General features: G+C 38.3%; 2 protein-coding genes across 4 annotated transcripts in view; one reads left to right on the forward strand and one right to left on the reverse strand.

The window, feature by feature from the left end:
* DGLUCY (D-glutamate cyclase) overlaps window positions 1-18,304 on the forward strand; it is a 46,536-nt gene extending 28,232 nt beyond the window's left edge. For all 3 annotated transcript variants that reach the window (XM_064658970.1, XM_064658971.1, XM_064658969.1), the window contains 7 exons: window positions 2,182-2,373; window positions 4,451-4,711; window positions 5,195-5,294; window positions 7,023-7,171; window positions 12,695-12,814; window positions 13,549-13,700; window positions 17,644-18,304. In XM_064658970.1, coding sequence (XP_064515040.1) covers window positions 2,182-2,373; window positions 4,451-4,711; window positions 5,195-5,294; window positions 7,023-7,171; window positions 12,695-12,814; window positions 13,549-13,700; window positions 17,644-17,787 — 1,118 coding nt within the window. In that variant the 3' untranslated portion in view covers window positions 17,788-18,304. The remainder of the gene's footprint in view (window positions 1-2,181; window positions 2,374-4,450; window positions 4,712-5,194; window positions 5,295-7,022; window positions 7,172-12,694; window positions 12,815-13,548; window positions 13,701-17,643) is intronic.
* Window positions 18,305-19,419: 1,115 nt separating this feature from the next.
* Window positions 19,420-24,899, reverse strand: GPR68 (G protein-coupled receptor 68). Its single transcript, XM_064658975.1, has one exon. It carries the CDS (start codon window positions 24,774-24,776, stop codon window positions 23,670-23,672), a length of 1,107 nt encoding a protein of 368 aa, XP_064515045.1. The 5' UTR covers window positions 24,777-24,899; the 3' UTR covers window positions 19,420-23,669.
* Window positions 24,900-26,296: the final 1,397 nt, after the last annotated feature.

Raw genomic sequence — 26,296 nt, forward strand, 5'->3', positions numbered from 1 at the left:
GCAGACTGAATGAGTTGGCTGATTAGAAGGCTTGATTTCAGGGTAAGATAAAAAACACCTCAACCAAACAACAAAAAAAGCCTTTGACAGGACTGTTTTCCATTCTGAAATACAGGTCTACTTTAAAGAAAATTCTTACTGAAATTTCACCACTTTCGTGTATTTTAAAGGCTTAAATCTAAAGCTCTGGCAGCATCAAAACATCTTTTTAAGCGTTACAAAAAACTAGAAGTTTAAAGGCATTAATTTTTAAGCTTCTTCCTTTTAAAATATTATTTCTTATTACATTGCAGTGAAACAACAGTAAAGGAAAAAGAAAAAAAGAAGGGAAAAAAAAGGAGCAACAAGAACTCTTTCCAAAATGTTGTCAAGAGCTAGCAAATTGATTGATCTGGAAAAGGGTTCGTAATTGTCTCACGGAGAATGTGGAGCTTTTAGATTTTGTTCCAAAATTAAGTGTATGTGACACACTTTACATAAATGAAGCTTTGTCCTCTGCACAGAGCTGTCCTGTACTCTATGCAGTAATTTATAACAGGCATGAGCACAGAGGGTAAGAACAGGCAACGAAACCATAGTGACAGGATTATATACTGCTCTAAGTCACTAGTGTGTAATGAAATACCAAATTTTCATTCTTACTGAAAAAGAAGCTTAATAATCGTAGGCAGTATAATGGGGAGAACCTTGGAAGGTCACCTGCTTTATCTTTGTCTCCTTGCAGGATCTGTTATATCCTTGTGGTTCCTAACAGATGTTTATCTGAACTTCTCTCATCACCTGCTCTAAGTATGTTAAGCTCTAGAAGTGACTTTTTTTCTTTCTTACATACTATCTCTTTTTTCCAGTCCCAAATCCAAGCTGAAAATCCCACTCTTTCCTGTGTTCTTCAGCAGTTCTGTCCATCTTCCTTGTGCATTCTTGGTGCAGGGAAAGGAGAGAAAAATATTGCCAACAACTCTACAGTCTGTTGCCCAAAGCAACTGTCTGTGCTGCCTTCTGCTTACTTCTCCATTTTCTTTATTAAAACCAGTTGTCATTAGTGCATTCCAGGAACTTCTTGGACAGTTCTTATCTTGCTGTGCTTCTTTCTCAGCTAGGTAGTTAAAATTCTGCCATATCACCAGTACTCATACTTTAGATGAATCTGCAGCCTTGTCACAAAAAATATTGTCTGCTCACAGGGTTTGGTGAGTTATAATAAAACTCAACAACCATGTTCACCACATGCTTTCAAATTACTAGCCATAGATTCCCAGCAGATCTAGCACAAACCAAGGATATATGTACTTCTTAAAGAAATATCTCCTCCCTTTTCACCCTCCTAACAAAGTAAATTTTTGCTTGAGTATACCAGTTGTGATTAATCTAACAATGTACCAATTTTGCCAAATCAAGTATCATCTAGATCCAGACTTCTGGAATTAGTAGAAAGACAGGAAATATTTTCAGCTATACTGTCGGGTCTAAACAAGCTTATTTTTCTCCGGGGTTTTAGAGGCTACTCAGATTCCCTTTGCTAAGGCTTATGGGTCACCTTTTGTCATTATTCCTTGCCAGTTATAGCTCTTCTAGCTAGGTTGGCAAGACACTGTGCAGAGATGCTAGTCCCCATTTTCTTAATCTGATAGACTACTCCTGGCCAGCAGGAAGAGTTGACAGTTTTGTCATATAACCATTATAAGGATATTCAAAGGTACAAGAGAGACATTATAGCTTCCAGCAGCACTCTAGAATTTGAAAAATTAATTTATTCTTACAGAAACAATTTCACCAACACACTGGGCAAACTTAAGCATTATCTTGTCATTACGTCGGTGCATTAGTTGCTTCGTGCATGTCAAACCCAAGTTTCAGACTCAATTCCCAACCAACATCCTGGGAGGGTTGTTCCTAAGTTGCCTCGAGTTTAGACTAGAGAGGACATTGTGGAAAAAACTGATCTCAACTACCCACGTGAGCTTTTTAAAAGTGAAAGCATTTTCAGATGTATGTGCATACATTTCTTTCTCAGTGTATTAATTGCTGCAGTGTAACTTAAAATATCACCTGTTTGTATAAGTGTCATCAGGCAGGGGCTCTGTGTTGTTAAATTAAGTAGCTATTTGCAATTTTATTGCTCTGATAATTCAATATATTGCAATGATATCATTTAACTGGAGTTTTTTTCATCCATTTTAGGAGCTCCATTAGCTTTTACTCATTCTCCTGGCTGCATGTTCATTACCGACCTAAAGAACAACAATGTCGGATCATTAAGGGGAGTCCCACAAGTCCACTGCATTTCTCAAGATCCTCTGCATTTCAGTGTTGTGTCAGCAGAAGCAGCCCAAAAGATAAAGACTCTAGAGACCCTGATTGGAATAGATCCAGGTATAAACAAAAACTGTCTTCCTTTAGTGGATTCATTTTGAGGTAGATGTGATCTATCCTGACTTTTTAGATATTCATAAAATTCAAGAACACAGTAAGACTCTAAGGGCAATTTTAAGAATTCTTTGTGGAATACAGTGAGTTTATACAAATAGGTCTTGTATTTTCTGTTACTGTAGTTAATATCAGGGTCTGGCCAAAACCATTCAACCTTATGGGTAATAGAATATCTACTGTTGTTGATGACTGTATACTCTCAAAGTACACAGAAGCATCGATGTTTGCAGCAGACTGGAGAGTCCACAGGGAATAAGAACTGTTACTGAATAAAACTGAAATTGGTATGTAAAGTACAGGGCACCTCATCATGCTGCTAACAGCTACATGGGTATTCACTGTTGAGTAAATAGCACATTTTCTTTACATATATTCATGACTACTGTGCTCCTACCAGAAAATTCTAGTGCTTGCCTGTGTTTTTCAAACACCCCTCTCTGATGGGTGGAATTACATTAAGCTCTGCTGATGTATTCGTTACTGAGGTGTTGTGTGATGGACCAAAGTGACCAGGTGACTACATAAGGTTGAGTTGGTGCTGCACATGTGTACAAGGAAGACAAGAAGTAAATAAAGGCAAACTGAATAGGACAGCCATTCCTAAAATACACACTCTGAGTTAGTCCCCTCTGGCTGCTGCAAATTCTGATCTCAGTGTCCCATAAATTTTCTGAAATCCTCTGTAGGCAGTAGTGGAAAACAGCTTACGCCCAGCGCTCCCAAGCTCTGGGTTTGGGCTGTGTGCATACATTTGGGTCTGTTTATTTTTACTCATAAGGCCTCTCCTTTTCCCACTCTCTGGAGTTCAGCTTGGCACAGTGCCACACTCTGCAGAAATACAGGACCTAACTTAAGAGTTAGCTCATTTTCTTGCTAAAGGAAAGTAAATGCTTTGTGTTAATATACCCCACTTCTCAGAGACTTATATTTCTTGCTTCTGTTAACCTAAGTTTTGTTCAGAATGTTTTTCTCTGTCCACTATATGTGTATTGCCTATATGTTATTTAGGAGGAACAGAGGGAGAAATGGCAAAGGGGAAACTGAGAGCAAAAAGAGGAAAGCATGGGGGTGGGGGGACTGAGAAAGATGAAGATGTGAGGAGGATGGAAAGGAATAATGAAGACTTACCTCTGTCAGCTAATGAATATCGGCACATCATGCTGGTATTCATGGTTTTCAGGAGTGCTAGCAATTGAAAGGACTGAGCTGTGAGCTTATGTCTCCAAGTGGTAGGGAAGGGAGAGGGGATAGGAAGTGTTTGAACAATGAGAGCCATACACAGATAACAACACAGTGTTGCCTCTTTAGGGACTGACCCGTGAGAAGAGACTTCTGTTAATATTCACCTATTTCTCAAAGTCTGATAACACAGTTCTCTGCTACATGAAGTGTTACAAGAACATATAACAATCACTTGATACCACTGTTTTAATTGAGTTTATAAAAGTCCCCGTGTAACTTACAATGTCTCCAAAACCTCAGTTCTGTGGTTAATCATTTCATTAAGTAAAATTTATTTGGGAATTAGCTCTTCCCTAAGTTAGATAAGTTAGAGACAAAGGACCAGCTTACGCATCTGAAGTCTTCATCAGAACTTCTGTAAGGTCGAGAGTGCTTGAGATGCAATCTAGCTTCAGTAGCTAGACAAAGTCTAGCAGGGCTGTCATCACAGATCAGAGGAAGGTGGGAGCCAAAGGAAAGGAAAAAATATGCAATAAGCTTTCAGAAAATGCTATTTACACTAATACCTAGAAATGCTAGGTATAGTAATTTTCAAAATCCAGCTATCTGATATTCTTAACCTGGAAACAGAGCCCATTATCTTCATTACTCATATCCTACACCTTCTTGGGTTTCCTGAGGAAATTACCCCAATTCCTGCCTTGACCAGAGGTTTTTCTTTCTCTGGTTTTTTTAACCCATTTTATGTCACTATAGTATGTAGTTTCACTCACAGGGAAACTTCAGAAGGGGAATGATAGATTTAAGTGTACTGCTCTCTTTAAAAACACTTTTGTAGGAGACCGGGGTATAATTCACCTGCAGCGCCAGGATGAGCTTCTGAAGGCCTGCCTGGCCATCTCCCATGCCCGGTCTGTGCTGATAACAACTGGATTTCCTACCCACTTCACTTATGAGCCACCAGAAGAGAATGACGGGCCCCCGGGAGCCCTTGCTATTGCAGCTATACTGCAGGCCTTGGAAAAAGAGGTTGCCATAGTTACAGATCAGAGAGCCATGGATCTGAATAAAAAGATTATTGAAGAAGCTGTTCAACTAGGTAAGAATCGTGAGGGGTTTTGGTTTTTATCTTGCTAATTTGAGCCAAGGTTTGCTTCGGTTTTCATCTCACAGTCACTTAGTACAGGACTTTTTTTCCCCAGAGAATGAACCAGACTTCATCCCCTAAGCTCTGCTCAGCATTGCTACAATGACATTTTATTAAACTTAGCTGGCATCAAGGTAATGTGTACATATCTGGGTACTGATTCCGGCTTAGCTGTTTGTGATAAATTCTGGATGTCTGTTCTTATTCTTTTAGACCTGTTTTGTATCTCAAGGTTCCATTTACTAGCATTAACATTTAAACAGGTTTACATTGAAGTAAGCATGCAGGGATCTTATCAAGAACAGTGTAAAGACATTGAGTTCTTACTATTCTAGTCATTTTGCTTTCTTCTTTTTTTTTAAGTTGATAAAAAACACATTAAACAAAATAAAATAAAAAGATGTAGTATCTGAATTGCGTTTTGTTTTCCTGTAGGAATTCTGAAGAAACCCATCCCTCTACTGAATTATCAAAGGGAAAGTGCTGATTCAGCTTTAATGTTTTTGTGTGAAAATGGAAATTCTGGAAGACCTAGGTATGTGTATTCAGTTTTTGAGAATGGGTCACACCTCTACTGTGTAAAGTTATAATAAAAATAATGACCATGGTCTAAGAAGGCACAATGGTTACAAGTAAATCCTTAGGACCTGGAATGAGCAGAACAACCTTTGAAGCCAAAAATAGTTATTGGAGCACACACAGAGTACATAATTCCACGTTATTCTGCAATTATACATTTCTGGAGTATAAAAAAGACATGATTTTTCATATGTCAATAGTTCTTCTCCTTTGAAAAATTTCTAGAAGTTTTTTGGCAGTTATTCCATGGATATAGATATATATACACACCCAATATATATTATATTACCTATTCTTAAATGAGAAAATCAGAAAGTATTGTGTCAAAGTCAGTGAAAGAGCTAGGAAAAGAGTGTGTTCATTTTTTAGCACTTTGGCTCTGGTTGTCACGTCCGACAACTGTGGAATCTGATCTGACGTAATAAAATATATGTGTTTGTAATGGCGTGAAAGCTATCATCCTATTGTCTTTAGCAGCCAAAGCAAAAATTACAAATGCATGCGTGCATTTCTCAGTATTGATGTGATTCTGTTCACATATGCATTGTTGAGTATATAACGTTGGACAAAAATTCAAATTTATACAAAGTGTGTGATTAGGGTTAATGCACTGGAGAATTTTCTAAGTATCTGTACAAACATTTCATTACTTAGCAGGCAACTGACATTTCCTTGTAGGCAGACATTGCTCATTTTTATTGATCTTTCTTTGTAAAGCATTTTAATGTAGTTGCCTTCAGTTTGCTCTCTTTAATAAAAATATCTTTCACTGTGGTATTTGCTTCACCGATTTACTCAATTCCCATTTCTTTTCACGGGTTAGTGTATGCTGTAATAGCATGCATGATACTGCCTTAAGTTTTTCTGTACTGTTTTAAAAATTTATTTTATAGCTATATATAAGTACAGCCAAATTCTACTTAAATTGATCCCTAGGACCAAAAAAGCTACAGTGTTTTATTTAAGTAGACAACTAACCTGCTTAAGGTCTCTGGAATCACTGTAGATACCCTCCCACAAGAACATTAAGTAATTCAGCAGAATCAGTTACCTCTTGGCAGTAAAATTGAAGAAACAGAAGCAAAATAACTTAATTCTAACATACAGTGGCAGAACTGAGTACTAAAATTCTGCTTAAAATGTAGGACATCGACAGTACATCTGTCTACTTTCATAACTAGCAAAATAGCCATAGATTTAAAGTCCCCTGAATCTAAAGACTCAAACCAAAACATTCCCTAACTAGAAACAGATGGATATTTGCCAAACCATGTTCTTTAAGCAGAGATATATTTGCACAAACAAGGATTTAGATGATCATTAATTTCCCACTTTTTCATTTTCTTTGAAAACACTCACAGAGACTAATATTTTACAAGATATTGTCTATTTTAATGTGAAACAGAGCCAGACCAGATGGCTGACCCAAAGTTTTACTGGCTGGGAGGATTGCAGGAACTTCTCCATTTCTCGGTAGCAAATGTGGTTTGGGGGAGCTGCACTAAAGCTATAAAAAACCTGAAATAACCTTTGAAAAAAAAGCATAGAGAACTACATTCAGAAACAAAAAAACAGTATCCAAGTTTTAACTGGAATCCCAAATGGTCAAAAAGTAGAACCAAGCACATGTGAAAATCATACCTTTGACTCCTCTCCTCTGTTTTTTTCACTCACCTCTAACCAGATATGATCACCTGATAGCAATAGAGCGTGCTGGGATGGCTGCTGATGGCAATTATTACAATGCCAGGAAAGTTAACATTAAACATCTCGTGGATCCCATAGATGAACTATTTTTAGCTGCACAAACCATTCCAGGAGTGACAACAACGGGTATGTGTGAGTTTGTGTGATAACTCTCAGAAGCAAGAGAAACACAGAACAGGAACTCTTACTGGAAGTGAAGGGGAGCAGGAGACAGGTGCTGAACAGCAGCTTGCAGGCTGCAGCTGTTTGTTGTGGTTGAATTTGAAGAGACCATTGCTGGAGAAAAATTACAAGGTTCTATTGAAGGATTCTCACAGTCAAAAAAAATGAAGAAGTTGATTTCAAAGTTATTTAAGGATAAAAAGAGCAGGCCCAGATATATTACCTTTACATCAGTGTGTGTACATACACTTCTCTTAAGTGCAGTTTTTGACGGTGACTTTATTCTGTATTTTATATGTGAAAGGCAGCATAGAAAGCAAATGATTGTTGAATGGAAACATTACTTATTAAGGTATTATTTTATGATAGATACACCTGAGTTAAAGCAGAAGCCTGGACAGAATCTTAGTCTGTGTTGTCTTTAGCAGTACTTTTGAGCAGGGATATTTGCATGTACTATAATAGTGCCTTGTCTAACAAAATATATGTACAGTTAGAATCTTTAAAGGAAGTCATTATCCTTCCAGCCAAAACTACATTTACCTTGGCTAATGCATCTAAAAAGAATGCTTTTGTCAACACAGTGCTCCTCTGTTTTTTTCCTGAAAACTTATTTGTATCTGGTTTTGAAAAAATATACCATAGACCAAGGTATATATATAAAGTGTTGTACAACATCCTTGTACAATCAAATACTTCCTGCTACACTGTGTGGCCCAAAACAGAGTTTTGCAGCTATATAATCTATATTAGTATTAAAAATGAAATTAGAAATAAATGTCCCAAAATTAGAAATAAGTACCCATGCCAGGCTGATTTCAGTCTCATCAGAACGTGTCTGCTGATCTGGCTTTTTCTCTTTTTGTAGTGCTGTGGACTCACTCCTGAGTATTACCAAAAGCACAGAAGCTTTGGCTTCTCAGTATTGTTGTTTTTCAAATGTTTCCACAGAATTTAGAGACCTCCTGCAGAGATAATGCATAGTCTGATTTCACTGTATTGGTATCATTTAAAAGCTGTGTGGCGGAAGAGTTCACTGGTAATTATTGTATTATCTTAAAATTTCCAATACATTTTATTTAGATATGATCCAAATGTTTTCATATTTGTAAGGAGTAACTTCCAACATTCAAAAGGAAGCACTCTAGATGGCACTCTCTTGGCAATCTCAGCAGAGAAGCCAAAGATTGACTGAATAAGTACAGAAAAAGCTCTCTTTCATAAAGATGTCTAGCAAAATGCCCCGGAGCTTTATCTGATGCAGTTAATTTCAACTCCTGTCCCTGATTTTAGACTGCTGATACAAGAACTTGGTCTCTCTAGCTACTTATGTAACATCACAGCCGGAGTCCTTTAATAAAAATATCCTGATTTCTTCAAATATCTCCCACGGCAGCTCAGAGTATATTATTGATTTGGCGGAGTTTGGAGTGTTCTGCCAGATGAGATTTTCAGTCTATTCAGCAGCATGTAGTTTGTTTCAAACATTCACTGAATATTCAAATATACTATGAAATGTTATTAATTAAAAATACCACAGGCTTGTGAGTAAGAAAAGAAGCGGTTACCCAGAGTCACTGTGTCTCGGTGCTGTGAACTTTGGGAATGGTTTAACAAGTCAGAAGCTTCAAAATATAATGAAGGGATCTGCTCTGATCTTCTGTGGAATTTGTGTATGTGCATATTCTACACTGGGAAACTAATTGAGTGTCCATAGAGAAACAATCTAATTGTTTCTTACACTGTCTGGTACCTGGTTAACATTGCTTGTTTTGCTTATCACACTAACTTCTTGTGTCTGTTTAGTAACTGGGTTACAATTTCTTGGGTTGGCTGTTGGGTGTTTCGAGGTATTTCTGCAAAGCTTAGCTTGATGAGGCCACTCGGCTGTGGCCTTTGTGTCTTGTCTCCTGTTGCTGATAGTAATGTATTGCTACTGATTAGGATAATTTTTTTTCTGATGGGGCTATATTTGACTTTCTTCATGGTCAGTAGGAATTTGGAGGCATATGTCTAGTTCCAAAATAAATGCAAATATTGTACAGCATTAGGGTGAAATACTTGGATAACCTTACAGACTAGAATACGAGAAAGATCAGGTTGTCAGCCTACAGAAGTCTTTATATAGTGTGGTCAGTGGCAAGAAATACTGTGTCAGTAGGTGGAGAGGGGAGATGTTACAGCATTTGATATGTGTTGATTAGTTGCTGTTAAGTTTTGCATGTAAAAAAATCTAATCTGGTAGCCTGACCACAAACAAAGTATGAGCAGTGCCTACAATTGTATGGGTACCAATACTGTAAAAACTCATGGAGTAAGCAGCAACCTTCAGGAATATACAAAATAAGAAGGCATGAAAGGCTGAGGTTGGAAAGACTCATTTTTCATATAAGACTGAAATAAAAGATTGAGAGATGTTACTGGAACCACATGCTATTTTTTTTCAGCTGTCATACAATTGACATAGCTATATGCTATTTATATAGGAGCTGATTAAAAGCTTTCTGAAGTACTGCATGAAAAAATGGGGTCACACGTTTCCCTTTCATACAAAAGGCTTTTAGCACGGAAGACTGACATTTCCTGCACATTTGATGAATGTGGTTCCAGAAACCGATGTTGTCAGTGAAAACTTACATGGAATATCTGACAGAACTATTCTTCCTCTGCCTGGAAAGCACTCGGGCCTTTAGAAGAGGATTCATCTTGCCTATTTTCAGACATTTGTATTTGAGATGTCTGCCTTGGGATGAGATGAACTGAATGTGTGAAGGATCTGTTTCTCTCTGCTGACTTTAATAAAGTTGAGCTGCCTGGCACGTATGTAGATGCTACATTTTGTCAGGTGAATTTCGCTCTGGAGACCTACAGTAAAATGCAGTCCTCTGCCGATGTGTAGAGGGAGAAGAAAACAGATGATACAGGAAGCTTTTCAGTGTGGTGCTCTTTTCCTCCCAGTGTCACATTAATGGGATCCATCCACAGCGTAGATCTACTAATTGTGCAGCCGTCCTGGTGACAGGACTTCCACCACTAAGACAAGAAAAGCAAAGCAGGACTGATATAAAAACCCCTGAATGATTGATATCTTTCAGTTAAAGAAACTGCTGATGATCTTAAAAGGATGAGAATTCATCTTAGGCTTTTTAAAGAGTATTAAGATCAAAAATTTGAATTTTGAACATAAAAAAAATCAAAACATTGTGTGAGATTCTTACAAAACAGTAGAACTTCCATATTTGTATATAAGGATAGAGGCACCAGGATTATATCATTATTTATTTGAAAAGTACTATCAACAAAGAGAGAGACCGCACACCCTGGCCGTCGCACACGGCGGAAGGGGGGGGGAGAGGGAGACCCCGTGCCCCGGCTGCGGCAATAAACACTTGAAGAAAAGTACCAAGATCATTGTTTACAGAGCCATTGTGCTGTCTACTCTCTTATATGGATCCGAGTCATGGGTCATCTACCGCCACCACCTGCGTCTCCTAGAACGCTTCCATCAATGCTGTCTTCGTACAATACTTAATGTCCACTGGTCAGATTATGTGACCAATACATCTGTTCTAGAACAAGTAACAGTCACAAGTATTGAGGCCATGTTGCTGAGAACACAGCTGTGTTGGGCAGGGCACGTGTCCAGGATGAAGGACCACCACCTCCCTAAGATCTTGCTTTATGGTGAACTTGCCTCCGGCTGCCGCAAGAGAGGAGCCCCAAAGAGGAGGTACAAGGACTCCCTGAAACAACATCTCAGCCTTGGCCATATTGATCACCATAACTGGTCTATTCTGGCCTCAAACCGGGAGGTCTGGAGACACACCATCTATAACGCTGCTGATGCCTTTGAGAACACACGCAGGATCATTCTCGAGGAGAAAAGACAACGCAGAAAGAATCGTGTCTTGCAGAATATACCACCTAAGGAGTCTTTCTGCTGTGCCTTTTGCAATTGGATATGTCTGTCATGTATTGGCCTCATAAGCCACCAGCGCGCTTGTGTCAAATGTGGGTAGAGCCCTTCCCAAATCTTCGTTCGCGAAGCCCAGCCATGATGACTACCAACAAATGGATTTTAGAAAGCGCCATTAAATCCCAACAGTGAAATAAATGGGAACAGATTATTAAAGCAGATAAGAAAAAATATCAGCTGTTCCATGGCAAATCCTTTTATGTAAGATATGTGCTCCACTTGACTGTATAGACTTAAGGAGTTAAATAAAACATTGCTGCTGAGAAATAACTTTCCATTTCACTTAAAGAAGAAGATTGTTACAGACATATGAGATATTTATGCAGTTACTAAAAGTGTTAAATTTACCAATTTTCAGGGCTTGAAGTGTAAATTATAAATATTGTAATTTCTCTCTGGTAACACATGCTGTGCATTAGAGCACAGTCACATTTCAAATTCAAATCTGATATATCATAGTGAGGGCTTGAAACTCTTCACTGTTCTGTTTCACAGACAGTGGCTAGGATTATTCTGTAAAATCTAAGATGCTATTCAGACTAACAAGTGAAAGAGAAATTTTGGGTTCCAACTAAATAGATTGATTTTTTGATATATGTTTTTTAATATATTGGTAAGAGACTAAAGGTACTACCCAGCTTTTGTGTGAACTGCTGGTTTATATGTTACCCTTATCTCCAGATCTCTGAATGACATCCAGCAATTTTATGCCACAAACCTAGGGTTGCCCAGAATTTTCCTGAAATGACATAGGTCCCATTGATTTTACTAAAATCACTAGGACAAATACATAATGTTTCTATTTGGACAAAAAAAATCAAGGCCCCACATCCTGTATATAAGAACACTTAGAAAAGGAAAGACTAGCTGTTTTTTCTATAGATGATGGAAAATGAAAACAGTAATAGTACACAGGGCTGGGCTCTTCCCATACTGTGGCACAATGACAGTGGTCTGTACAAGGCAGGTGAGCAGTGCAGTCAGTCCTACTTCTGCCAAAGTCCTTACGTATATTTTTGCTTGTCATTCTGCAATAATTTCTACTTCTATTCTCTTTTTTTAATTAAAGCTTGTAACAAGCCAAAGTTTTCTACACTTGCTTTATTATAGAATTGTCTAATTTCTCAAGGTTATTTTGGATTAATTTTCTATCTTCTTCCTCTATTTTTGCTAGTGTGCTAGTGATAACACATTATACAGAATGCTCATTCCATGAGCAGAGTTTACTGTCTTAATTCTGTCTGCAGTTCACAAGCATTTGATAATTTTGATTTCTTTTGCATGCACACAATGTACAGTGTACATTGCATATATATACTTACATGTTGGCATGTGGTAGGTGATGCTTTCAGCTATTTAATTCACAATCTTCTGGTTTTAGGTTGAAAATAAACCATCTCATATGGAGCTATAAACTGTCACAGTGACTGGGGAAGACACTGGATGCTTTCTAAATGGATTGTTAGTTATACGTTGAGTTCATACTCATTTTGTCTTTTTCTCTTTTAAAGGTGTTGGAGATGGAGGAAATGAACTAGGAATGGGCAAAGTAAAAGATGCTGTAAAGAAGCACATAAAAAATGGAGATGTTATAGCTTGTGATGTTGAAGCTGATTTTACTGTTGTAGCAGGTAAGGGATTTTTGGTGGGGTGGGAGAGTAGCTGATGTTTGAGAGTAGAATTGACAAGGAAACATTTGTCTTTACAAGTAATTTGTATTGGCCCTTTCTGTGTATGACCAAGTCATCCCTGGCAAATGAATTTATTTCTATATTATGTCCATTTTCTGAAGAGTTAAGCACCTGTGGCTACAGAAGAACTGGAAAACTAAGAATGTTCCATGAAGAAAGTGCATTTAATTGGAAATAGTTGGACAAATCCTGAGTATTCTTGAAAAATCACACAGTAAATAAAATGACAGAATCATAAAATCCTGGAATGGCTTGGGTTGGAAGGGACCTTATAGATCCTCTAGTTTCAACATCCCCACCACGGGCAAGGAACCTTTCTCTAGACCAGGTTGCTTAGTAAGGAAGAATAACAAGAAAGACTGCAGAAGTGAGCTGTGTGAGAATTAAAATGTCTATGCACATATGAATTTTCAGAATTTCCACTCAAGGACAAAGGTAAATTCTTAATGTACAACAAAAGTTAAATGTTATAGTGAAAATTCACTTCTAAACCAGCACGAAATAAAATTCACAGCAAGAGAGGTGTGTTTGTGTTCAGCAAGGACCAAGTTACAAACTGGATGATCCCGACTGTTCTCAGGCTCAAGTTTCTAGGTTCCTGACCCAGGTACCTGACACTTGATACTAACCCAGCCTTTTCTGACAGTTTGTTTTCATGGTGACATTCTTTGCAGGGGTCTCTAACTGGGGCGGTTACGCCATTGCTTGTGCTCTGTATGTTCTCCGCACTTGTGAGGTACATGATCGCTACCTGAGGAAAGCTGTTGGGTTTCCACAGTCATCCAAGAAGATGCTCTGGCTATCGGCACTTCCCTCGGTTTCCAAGGTAATTCCTGTGGGGCCAAGGAGTTGTGACTAGCTCATGTCATGTAGATGGAAATGGCTACCAGTGCTAAATCCTGCCTAGTCCAGTTCAATAGCTTGCTGTCACAAGGTCTTTTGGTGGCTTTTGGGAATCCCTTGTGAAAGAGCAGCCACCCTTTATTTAGACTATTCCGCAAAGGATTCAAGACAGATTGCAAATAAAAATCCTCCAATATGAATGTATTCATGTCTTGCCACTTCAAGCACAAGACAGTGCTGCAATTTTATGGGCAGTACAAGAAATGTTTGTATTGAGCTACAGTGATTAAAATTCCCTGCTCACTTCCTTAGCATTGTTCATGATTTTATAGATCTCTATTGTAGTCTTCTTTAGATGTCTACTTCCAAAATCGAAAGTCACAGTTCTAATGCAGAAGCCACTCCACACTTCTGATCTTTGCACCTTACTTCTGATCTTGCCACCTTTTCTAGTTATGCTGGAACTATTCTATAAGTAGTTTTGAATGTTTCTAAATTAAAGTTGGAGAAAGACTTGCATATGAATATTTTTAAATGTGTTTTGACTAATGCAGCTCTGAACAGTGTGATATTCTGGGAATGCAAGGTTTCAGACTGAGAAAAAGTAAAATAACTGAGAGGGGTGAGAAATGACTGTGATCTGTGCTCATCCTGCTGAGCACATGGCTCTATTTTTAACTTGGCAGTGTTTTATATATATACACAGTTAATGATCAAGTAAGGCTTGTTCCACATATTTATGATAACTTAGGAACTTAAAAACTCAGCTTTGTTGGCAGAGTACCTCTATAGAAACTTGGAAAAAACATTAGGTTTGTGACCTCCAAGAGTGCTAAGCAAAATATAATCCATCTACCACAGATATTGCCCAAAATAATTAAGTATTTCTCCTGAGATGACAGTACGTTCTGCATGAAATTCTAACAAAGCACCTCTTAAGTATTTTAGAGTAGGTCTTACTTCTTTTTTTTTTAATTCTTTTTATCTTAATTTTTCATCTAAAGGTCATAAAGCTGAAACTGATCCCAACATTTGGTACAACCATATACCCACTTATCCTTTGGCTTAACAAAGTGTATGGTCCTTTTCAGTGCAATCTTTTAAAAAAATAGATTAAGTACTTTTCACTTTTCAATGTTTTGCCCAGTTTCATTCACTGTTTTTTGATCTTTAAATTAATGCATCGTAAAAACTACTATGATCAAAATTTCTGGTAATGAGATACTGTAATTAAATGTGATATTGTGTACAGGAAATCCTTCCTGTTTTTGTTTCACTAAGCTATACAGCTGGGAATATTAATGATCCAATAATGGGCTGTTGAAAGTGCAGTACTAAAATCTATTAAGATAAAATAAATGGAAACAGTTTTGTGGAGGAGAGAAAATGACAAAATGTGTGACAAGAAAATATGATATCTTTAATCACACAACAGTAAACAGTACAGAAGATTGAAGACATTAGAATTCACATACTCCATTAGTATAAAAAAACAGAGCATTTATGTTTATGTGGCTACTTTCTGCAAAATCCAGCTTCATTTAATGCTATAATAATTAGCCCAGTAAGATAAAGAGCACCACCGCACATATCCACCTCAGTGTTTATATTTGTGTTTGTAGTTGGAAAGAGGACATTTGAAGGAGTGCCTAAGCACCAGACAGCTTCCTTATAATGTGCTTTATTTTTCTTCAAAAAATGTCACTCTTTCCATGCTATAAGTCGTAATAACTCAGTGAAGACCTCTCCTGAAACACACGTTATTTCTCTGCAGTCTCGTGTTCAAGCAGTGTCAGGATTGCACTGCCACAAATCCCAGAACTGTGCAGCTCTCCCTTCCCACTGAACAGAAAGCTAACTATATTCTAAGTGCATGGATCAGGCTTTACATTCATTTTAGCAAGTGATGCTGCAAAGCATTTGTTCCTTTTTGAGAACTGAGGAGCAAGGAACAATTTGATCTAAACAATCTGTGCTTACTTTGCAGCTGTGGAGTTGAATCATCATCATGTTTGACTATGATATTGGCTTGATTTTTCAAATGTTTGTAGTACTTTTATAGCAAAGTGGCTGTAGTGAAATAGATTAATTCATACATATCCAAATGTAGCTAATGCTAAACATCCTAGTCAGCTCCTCATTTCCTCTCACAACAAGGTTAACATATCAAGCTGTTGTTCTTTTAGTGAACTCTTTATTAATGGTAACAAATTAACTGTAGAGTTTTTATTTTGAAATTATGACCTGTAAGAATATGAATTACATTATAAATATATAAAGATGTGGCCTTTTTTTTTTTTACTATGCTTTACTAGCTTTGTCATTCATAAGGGAGTTTTTCCTTGAATAAAGCACAAATTAGAATTTACTTTTTCAATTAATTTGATTATTTTTCTGGTTAACCCACTCCCAATGTAGTTATTCACTGAAGAGAGAACCGTGAGCAAATTGCAGCACTGCACAGCTAAGGAAGCATGCTGCACATTGGGTATGCTCATTACAAATGGAAGCATTTGATGACAGAATACGGTTTATCAGGCATAGTTATGTAGTATTAAGCAAGCCCTTTTCTCCTCATACAAGCAGATCAGAGAGCTCTACCATGTAAATATGCAGCAGAAACAATTCATATTAGAAATTACATTCTGCATATCCAGTTGAGGTGTCTCTTTTGTGGCATCAGAGATCTACTTTGTCCATTTGCATATGGATACAGTCAGTGCTAAGAAAAACCTCTGTCATGCAGAAAGATCAGGTGCATATATTTGCATTCGTATATATGATCATTCGTATGATATAAGCTGATGTATATTTATAATTTTATAAATTACAAAGTAGCAATTTTTATGCTACCAATGTATTCAGATAATATCCTTAAATAGCTATGTCTTTGCTGTCTTGTTACATGATGTCAAGACTGACACCATGTAACTATGCATATTTTTCCTTTAATAGAAAACCAATGCCTCATTTAATTTTGTTGCAGCTAAGAACTAAGATGCCTTACCAGGAAATATAAGACAAATCTTTAGAAAGTGCATTTGCAAAGCAGGTTACAAAATTATACTAAATACTGCTCTTTCAGTTCCTAGAACTAGTGTTTTTTCAGAGCTCATTTTATGCCATCTTTTCATCCCACTATGCTAACTGGCCCATAGCTCACAAATGAGGATTTTTTTTTCTCCTCAGTGTACTTTAACAGCTCAAGTTGGAGCATGCTTTGTTATCTGCTTATATTACTGTTAAGCAAGAAAATAACTGTAATTCTGAACAAGGTATACCCTGTTTCAGAGCATACCAAGGAAGCAGAATTTCAGAGGGTTTTTTTCTCCCCGCCTTTTTCCTAAGCAACCAGAACTCTCATAAAATCAATAGTGAAAAAGTGAGAGAGAGCAAAAGGCACGCAGAGATCACCAAGGCTGCAGGAAAGGAAAGTGAGCATGCAGCCCATCCAAGTGCTCTCTGTAACCTTTTTTCTTGGTGCATCCTCTTTCCCTTCTGTTCTTTTTCTTTAAAAATGCAGCTGCAGCCAGCTGTCTCCCTGGGGAAACCACAGATGGATTTTTGAGATACTTTGGGTGAAGGTGTTCCTCTGATTCTGATTTGTGCAATATAGGAACTTGAAACTAGGCAAAGAATTATTTGTGTTTCTGAATTGACACCAATATTCTGTTTGAGGGAGTGTGGAGAGCAGTAATATAATTCAATAATTAAACAGCAGTCAAGAATATAAGCCTTCTGACACTCCCTAAGTTCCAGTTGCTAAACATAGTCTTTCGGACAAGATAAAGAAAGTGTTAGCAAATTGATAGCAAAATAAATATGGAAGATGTGGTCAGTCTCTCCTAGGATTAAGATAAAGATCTTGGTGAATGCTCTTGTCTGATTCCTGATTTTAATTATACTCTATTTCTTTGGTTTTTAAGGAAGAACAGCTTCTGAAAACGCTTGTGCGTCACGGGGTCCGCAGTGGGAAAACTGCCAGCCTGGAGATGGAAGTGGATGGGCTGCCCTTCTACAACACCCATTCGCTTATGATTGAGAAGCTGCTACAAGAAGTGCAGAAGTGACTGTCCCTAATGATTTCTGCACTAAGAGTTGCTTCCATATAATTTCTGTGTTCCTGAGGCTCTCACATCCTGTAAAAAATTAAAAAAAGATGACTTTTCATCTCTAGTGTCTTGGCCACCCACAACCTTTCATTGTTATCCTTACCACATCCCTGTGAACCAAGAGGAGGGTATCATCACAAGGATTTTGTCAACCTTTCTTTTCTGTAAGGCAGCATTGCAGACCTTCCTTGTAAAGTGTAGGCTATGCCATTGACCTCTGTTGTATTAGTAGTTTGCCATTTTTATATTTTGTCCCTTTCTGGGTGATACAGAAAGGTTTTAGACATTTCAGAGTATCCTGTTGTTAAGAAAAAATTATTGAATACATAAATAATGATTTAAATTAATGTTTAAAAATTAAAGCGTGATTAGAAATTAATAAACATTTGCATTCAGTATGGAGAATGGATATTAAATGATATTATATAATAAGGTGATCTAGCTTTTACAAAGAAAGCTTGCAATTGCAGTGAAATATTATTGTGTTGCCGTTCTTGTTTTACTAACCTCATAACTGCAACAGGAAGTAACTCTTGTAGCAACTTGGATTTAAAAATACCTTGTGGTGGGGAAAACAGCTGCAGTAGAGAGGGGAGATTAAAAACAAAACTCCAGTAAGAGATACAGTGATAAAAGCTCCCTTGCACACTTCCTGTAGCCCCTATAACATCTTCTTATGGTGGGGGTTAGCTTGTGAAAGTGTGAGGAGATAAGGAGAAGTTTTTAACTGAGCTAGTGAAATTAAAGGCAGCATTGCAGACCTTTCTTGTAAAGTGTAGGCTATGCTGTTGACCTCTGTTGTATTAGAAGTTTACCATTTTTATATTTTGTCCCTTTCTAGGTAATACAGAAAGGTTTTAGACATTTCAGAGTATCCTGTTGTTAAGAATAAATTATTGAATACATAAATAATGACTTAAATTAATGCTTAAAAATTAAAGCATGATAAGAAATTAATAAACATTTGCATTCAGTATTAAAGAACATTTTTTAAATTAACATTTACATGAATTCCTGTTGTAGAAATCAGCTCCTGACAAGACCAAGTGAAGTAAAATTAAATTATATCTCATAGGACTACTAACGCCAAATCAGTACAGGACAAATGTTTGTGAATTGTGCCCGACTTCTGTCATTTAAAGCTGTGATTTTACCTTAACTCCAGGAGAGTGTCAGGGCTGAAGTTCTTCTAGTTATCAGCTGTCACAGCAGAGAGGACAGGGTGTATTTGACACTGCACCTCTCAGGCACTGATGCTTTAGCTGTCCTAAGATGACTGGAGTGGTTCAAAAGGCGAGCATCAAACCACTGTGCTCTAACAGGGTAAGAATGGCAGTTGTGTTTAGTTGGACTTCCAGCAGCAGCAACACCTTGTATCTACTTTCCTTTCTCGCAGGTGACTTTTATTTTCCTTCTTCAGTGCAAGACAAACAACTTTCTGAGAATGAGAAAAAGCAGTTCATACCACAAACACCAGCATATTTTGAACATTAATCTTCTGAAGTCCCTGAGGATACACAGCCCTTAAAGACTTAAAATAGTTGAACACGTGACAGAAAGAAATCTTTATGCCAGACTGGTGAATATGAATGTGTAGCAGCAAAAGATCCCAATGTTTATTTTATAGATTAGTCATTTTTTTGAGATTCATTTTCTTCAAAACCTTTTTGAAGGAGGTTTCAGTAAAACTATCTTTGAAGTTTCACAATTAGAAAAATCTTCTTTAGAAGTCTCCAAACTATAGGTATTAACTAAAATATTCCTTGTGAATGCTTCAGCTTTTTGCCAAAGCCATTAACCCCACAGGATGGCATATATTCACTGCAGAACAAAACCCACAAAATGAAATTGGAATAATTTTAAAATGTCTGTTTGGGAAAAGAAGCACCTGGTTTCATTCTCTGTGTGCTACTCACATATTACACTAACAGGTGCAATGTATATTATTCTTTCCAAATGCTAACTTTTGTCAAAAAAATTTCATTTAGTAAGCTTTTGCTCTTTTTTGCCCCAAAATACAAATCTTAACAGTCAGATTTCATTGAGAAACACAAAATTTAGTAATTTATTTTTTTCTCTAATATGTGCTTTTAAAATCCCTTCTAAGTGCAGTCCTGAGCACTATATTTACTGCAGTAGCAATGCGTAGCAACCACAGCAGGACCCTTGGGTGACTGTGTTCTGGCTGAGATGGAGGGAAAAGCTCTGAGTGGGAGTTACCCTCCTGCCATGCTGGTTACAGTTCTGCAGCCTAAGCTGAACACATACAAGAGAGAAAGAATTGCTAAAATATTGACTTGGGGGGGGGGGGGGGGAAGGAAAAATAAGAAAAATCCCTCTCTTCTGTTGTGGGTTAGCAGGTTAAGTGCTGAGAACTGTAGCAGAATGCTGGGCTCCACTATAAAAGTTTCCATCTGATTTTAAACTGCAGCAGCTGATGAAAAGCTGGCCACATCAAAGTACCAACTCCAGTAAGCCTTAATCCCTCAGTTGACAATTCCATGTAATACAGCATGCTCTGCATTCCAGTTGTCTAATTTAAACAACGTGGGTAACTGTAGAGAAGTGAAGCATAAACACGACAACAAATATTTAATCCTAGAACAAACCACGTGTGTGTCCTGGAGTCTGCCAGGCCGTGGGAGTCCAAGGAGTTGGCTTGGTGCTGCAGAACGTACAAGCACAGCATTATGGCAGTTGGGAGTCCCTGCCCCACGACCCCCTTGGAACAGACAGGAGATTAGATGAAAGATTAGGAGAAAATAAAGCTAAACAGCACTAATAGTCAGAAGAAAAAAATGCAGATATAAGGTAATTAATCCAGCTGAGTGGTCTAAAGAAATGTCAAATAATTAAACAAACCAAACATTATCCTAAACAAACCTAATCCCCTCCTGGGAGTGGGGACATGAATCCTTTTTACAAGAGGAGGGAGGAGAGGATCTTTAGTCTCACAAATAGAAACTGTTGGCCAAAGCCGTAAGATAGCTGTTTCAAACAGAGAGTGAAGAAATATCAGAAGAAAATAATAAAAACATTCTTTATTAAACACATTCCCTAATTATATCCAATATTGCACTCTCAAGGTGGTTTCCAGAAAACTGTTAGAATATATTCCTTTTGGAATCTAGTGACAAGCAAGACTGTATTACTTCAGATACCATGAGCAGATCATCTGTCTAGACAATCTTTTGACTTAAAAAATCCCCAAAGAAACAAAACTGATTATACTGCTGGAAGTTATCAGTTCTGGGGTGCAGAGAGAGAAGTGTTTTCAGAAAGGCCTGAAATCAGAGAAGTGAAAGGACAAGGCAATATTCATGGTGTAACAGTTACAGATACAAGAATGTATGATGAGCAGATCACAAACTCACAGTGGATTTGTTAGTATAATAAAAAAAAAAAAAAAAAACAAAAAAAAAAACCAAAAACTAGAGAGGAGGTGGTAGTAGAAACAATACCATAGAGCACAACTCCCACATCTTTAAAAGCCAGTATTCTCCACCTACTCCTGTATTTTGTTTCTGTCTAAACCAGGAACCATAGATCATTCATATATCATATTTCTGATACTGTATTTACTGAACAATGACTGAACCCTAAACTATAGTATCTGTGGGCAAAACAGAATTCATTCAACAGTTTCTCTGACAAATGCATTGTTATTTAATTGCCTGCATAGTCTGTGCTGCACAAGACACACATGTTGCAAAGGACACAATCAAAACCTCAGCAAGGTGTAGTAGAATTTACATGTAACTAAATTTGTCTTTGAACACAGTGACTCAGAGAAGCATATGGGATCAAAGTGCCTCATGTACTACCAACCTCTTGTTCTTTTCCAAGTCAACAATCCAAATTATTTATACCCGTTGTAGCCAAGAGTTCTCATACTTCTGGAAATCTGTAGGAGCCCTATGATGAGGTTTAACAGTCTGAGGTTCAAAAGTCAAACAACAGACTGAAGGTCTCAGCAGATGCTGAGTTCCTTGTCCATGTTCTCCCATAACATCTCACGTTATTGAACTCACTGTTTTAGGAGTCTGATTCTGGCATGGTGTCTGCAGGCTTTGAAACTGGTGGAAGGAGAAGTTATTTCAGAGAGTTACAGAAATGTTGCGGGAATGTTTTAGTTTTTTTCTTTTGAAAAAGTTCATACAGGGACATTTAATTTGTTCTGTCTCTGACCTTTTCAACAGATGATGACAGCTTGTAGAGAATTATTTTCTCTAGATGCCACAGGGGTAAACAGAAAGCAGTTCAAAACAAATTCACTAGAACCACACACCATGAGTACTAGCTTATTCCAGTCAATGCAGTCATCAACACAACAGATTTTAAGTGGTAGCACAACAACAACAGACATGTGATTGACAATAGTGAGGAAAGCACATACCAAGTCAGTTCAGTTGCAAAGTCCAAGCACCTCCAGAAACAACCTCACTGTACAACATTGCTCATAAGCCCTTGGGAGGTCACAGTGTTGTAATACATGAAGGTATAAGTCAGATGAATACAGAAACAAAGCCATAGCCACAGATTTAAGATTAATGTCCTTTCTTGAATAATGCTATAGGCTGCTGTGGTGGGGGAAAAAGTGTTTTTTCCCCCTGGAGTTAAAAAAAAGGGTAACCCCCGAGGGGGTGGTGTCTCTCTTGCTGTTGACTCAATCAGTGCTCCTGCAAAACTAAAACAAAGCACACCAAAACGGAAAAGAAGGATGATGAGGTAGTTGGAGAAGAAGTGGCCGTGTTCTGAAGCCACGAGGAGAAGGGGCAGGAGCCCTGTTGGGGGCTCGGCCCCCCCAGTCCCTGGCAGGGAGGCTACAAGAACTTGGAACAGTGTTAAGCTGGGCCGAGTTCTGTAGCTGAGAGCTGGAGGAGTTTCTCCACTGTGGGCAGCAGCAGGAGATACTGAAAAGCGGCGGCAAAGCAGCAGTGAACGGAGACTGTGGCAGAAAGCCAAGAGATAAGAAGAAACAGCAGAAACAATCATGCAGCTAAACAGAGAGACAGAGATCTCTAATGGAGAGAGAGAGAGAGAGAGAACTAAGCTCTACGGACAGAGTTTTTGGGGTAAGAACTGAACTAGACCCCCCAAAACCCTTTGAGAGCCCTCCTAAGTGGAGTGGGGTGGGCTCCTACTGGATGGAAGTCCTAAAATGCAGCATACAGCAGAGAGAGAGGAGCTAAGAAGCTCAGAGACGTCCTGAAGCTGGACCAGGACAGCCAGAAGGAATGCCAGGGAAGTGGCCTGGCCCCCCCCACTGCTGCTGCCAAGCCGGCAGCCTGAGACAGAGCACAGGAGCTCTGGTAGAATGGTTGAGTCAAAGACTTTCAACTGAAAGCTGCCCTAACATTCTGACTCAAGGGAGCTTAAATCCCCTGAGGAGAGGGACCGTCACGAAGACCCCTGCAACTTTGTGATATGAGGTGGTGAAGCGAGCCTTTGTCCCGGCTAATTCGCAGTCCAGAAGAGAGAGACCTTTGCTTGGAGTTGAAGGGCTTGAGAGGGGTGAAAGGAGACCCCTCTTGTCTGTAATGGAAGAGATCCAGCTACAACAATCCAGCTACAGCTGCTGCATGGAAGAGGAGAGACTGTTGCCTTAAACGTGGAAAGGATCTTTTCCTACTTCCCATCTGGACTTTTATTGGAGGGAGAAGAGATTTGATCCATTGTAAATACTGCTTTATCATAGGAAAGATAATTAAGATTGTGTATATATAATATAATATTTATTTGTGTAGTGACTGTAATATAATTCCCCCCATATTGAGTCTTGTGTTGTGTCTGGAAAATCCATCTCACACTGGGGTGAGATGGGGGAGGGGAGCTTGGACTCAGGAATTAGATTTTGGGGGTCTCAAACCCCCACATCTGCCTATGTTAGCTGTAGAGCAGTCCCTCATTCCGGTACCATCAAGTGGTATTTGTAATATCCCAGGTTGTTGCTCATGCTGTGTCCTGTTGGGTGCTTCCGTACTGGTCAGTGGATAGGATTCCTTCGTCTCAGTCCTCAGACGCCCTAAACATGTTAGACAAGAGTCTCGCATCTTGACAAAGTTCTGGTAAGTGCTTTCACTGGAAAAACAGTACAATAGTGGGTCAGCAACACAGTTAAAAGTAGTCAACAGGAGAGAAATATGATAAACATTAAATATTTTCTCAGCAAACGAGCAGTTGTTCTCCAACAAGCTACGAACTACAAGTAGGATATGGTATGGCCCAAAGCACACTAAAAATATGAAAACAGTGCTTGAAACCAGTCTTTTAATTTGGATTTTCTTCTTCTTTTGAGTGCCGGGACTCTTGTGGACAACTCGTAAAATCCCACAGTAAGAGAAGGCCAGCAGAAAGAAGGGGAAGAGGAAGCCAGCAGAGAAGCGGTAGTAATTGACGTTGTGCTCCCACTGTTTGATGGGGTAGTGCTCAAAGCACACCAAGTGGCTCTCAGCATCCATACTGATCTCCCCGTGTGTGAAGACAAAGCAGCATGTCATTATTTCTTTGGTCCAGATAATGATGCTCACAATTGCAGCTGCCTTCATTGTCCGAAACTGCTGAAACCGAAAGGGGTGCACGACGGCGAGATAGCGGTCAATGGAGATGCAGCAGAGGAAGCCCACGCTGATATAGATGTTCTCATATAAGATGATGCCACAGATTTTGCACAGCAGCTCATCATAGGTCCAATTGTCATGCTGTAAAGCATACTGAAGCCAAAAAGGCAAAGAAAATATGTAGAGCAGGTCCGCTAGAGTCAAATTGCAAAGGTAGATACCCAGTTCATTCTTAGCTTTGATCTGTAAATACCCATAGTACAGGGACAGGCAGTTAGCTGGCAAGCCTACTATAAATACAAATATGTATACCACAGGGGATAATGTCTCATGGATATCATGATTAATATTGCACTTCTCAGTTGTGTTCTCTGTGAGATTTACCATCTTCTAGTTCTCCCTGTGTATCACTCATCAGGATCCTGAATGTAAGAATTAATTACATCCATTTTCATGCATTGCTTATTTCTTCCACAAACCTTTTGGCTGAAGTGATGACTTGCTGCAGGATGTTAATAACCTGAAGATAAAACACATGAAAATCTTTAGAAGGGATACAATTGTTAAATATATAGTGCAGTTTTCAGAAAACTGCCTTTCCGTAGCCCTAAATTTCTTATAGTCTTTGACAGAAGATAAAACCTGTCTGGGAAACCATGATTCATATGAGTAAGTCTTAGTAGTTACCAGAAAAGTACCAGAAAATTTTATGTCCCAGAATCCCAAAGGAAATTACAAGCATTTTTTGCTTTAGCTCTGGAGGTATCTAAAATGTGAAGGAATATAATCTCTGTGTTGCGGATGAGGCAGAAAAGCAGTAATCAGATCTGTCTATGATGGAAAAAATATCTCTGGCAAACCAGCAGTCCACTCGGACTTTCTCAGAGGATGTAGGGTCCACAAAACAGTTGATTTTTAATTTCCATTTCTTAATTTTTCCTTTAGATACAAGATACCATGTAATATGCAGTTCAATTCTTCAGGATGAAAAAAAAATGGAATTTTTAGCACTTCTCTTACAGTTACTTGTAAAGATAATCCTGAAAGTGAGCTGTCTTCCTCTGTTGGAAGGACACTGGTACAGTGTATCCCCGTGGTCTCAGTTCTACAGGATATTATATATTCCTTATTTTCTATCAACTCTCAAAAATACTCATTTACTCTTACTACTTATACATTTGCATCTTTTCATCTTCACTGAATATTAATATAATGGTTTTCACCTGAAGAATCTTCTATAATCCAAGCACATAACCATACAAACCATTGCTATACTATACTATTACAACTTAAGACACAAAATCCACTGCTGACAATGGGTTAGCACTCAATTCAACTAGGACAGATGTTCAGCCTGGACCCAGCTCACAGTGATTTAACCCTAAACTAAATGACAAAACATTGCATTCAGTGTTTTATGACCTCGTGTGATATATTCACACTGGCATAAGTGCTCAGCACTGGAAAACAGCAGGGCAAACTGTGCCTAGTCTGGAGGAGATGCATGTTTAACCTGATGATGCAGAACAGCAAGCCTATTTCTTTCAATCTCTTCTCAGAAAATGCAGGGTTAGGGTGTACACTTTTGTAAGGTCAGCAATTTGTGTACTCTTCATACAGCTTCAGTTACCATGGATTCAAAAGGAGCACTGTTCAAGGACAAAGATAAGGCCTTGTTGCTTTTTCCTGTTTGCTATTCTGTATTTTTGTCATCATCACCTGTGCCATCTAGGAACATACAATTTCTTCCAAGACAACCCTTGTGAGAACATGACCACACCACAGTAAAATTACTGTCGGCTGCAGCATTTGGGGATGTTATTGTCAAATAATTTTTTTAATACATGCTTTTTTTATATAGTGGTAGGCTTTATCCCTGTAGAAACTGAAAAGAAAATCACCTGCTT

The sequence above is a fragment of the Pseudopipra pipra genome, chromosome 6, assembly GCF_036250125.1.
Source record: "Pseudopipra pipra isolate bDixPip1 chromosome 6, bDixPip1.hap1, whole genome shotgun sequence".
Classification (NCBI taxonomy): Eukaryota; Metazoa; Chordata; class Aves; order Passeriformes; family Pipridae; genus Pseudopipra; species Pseudopipra pipra.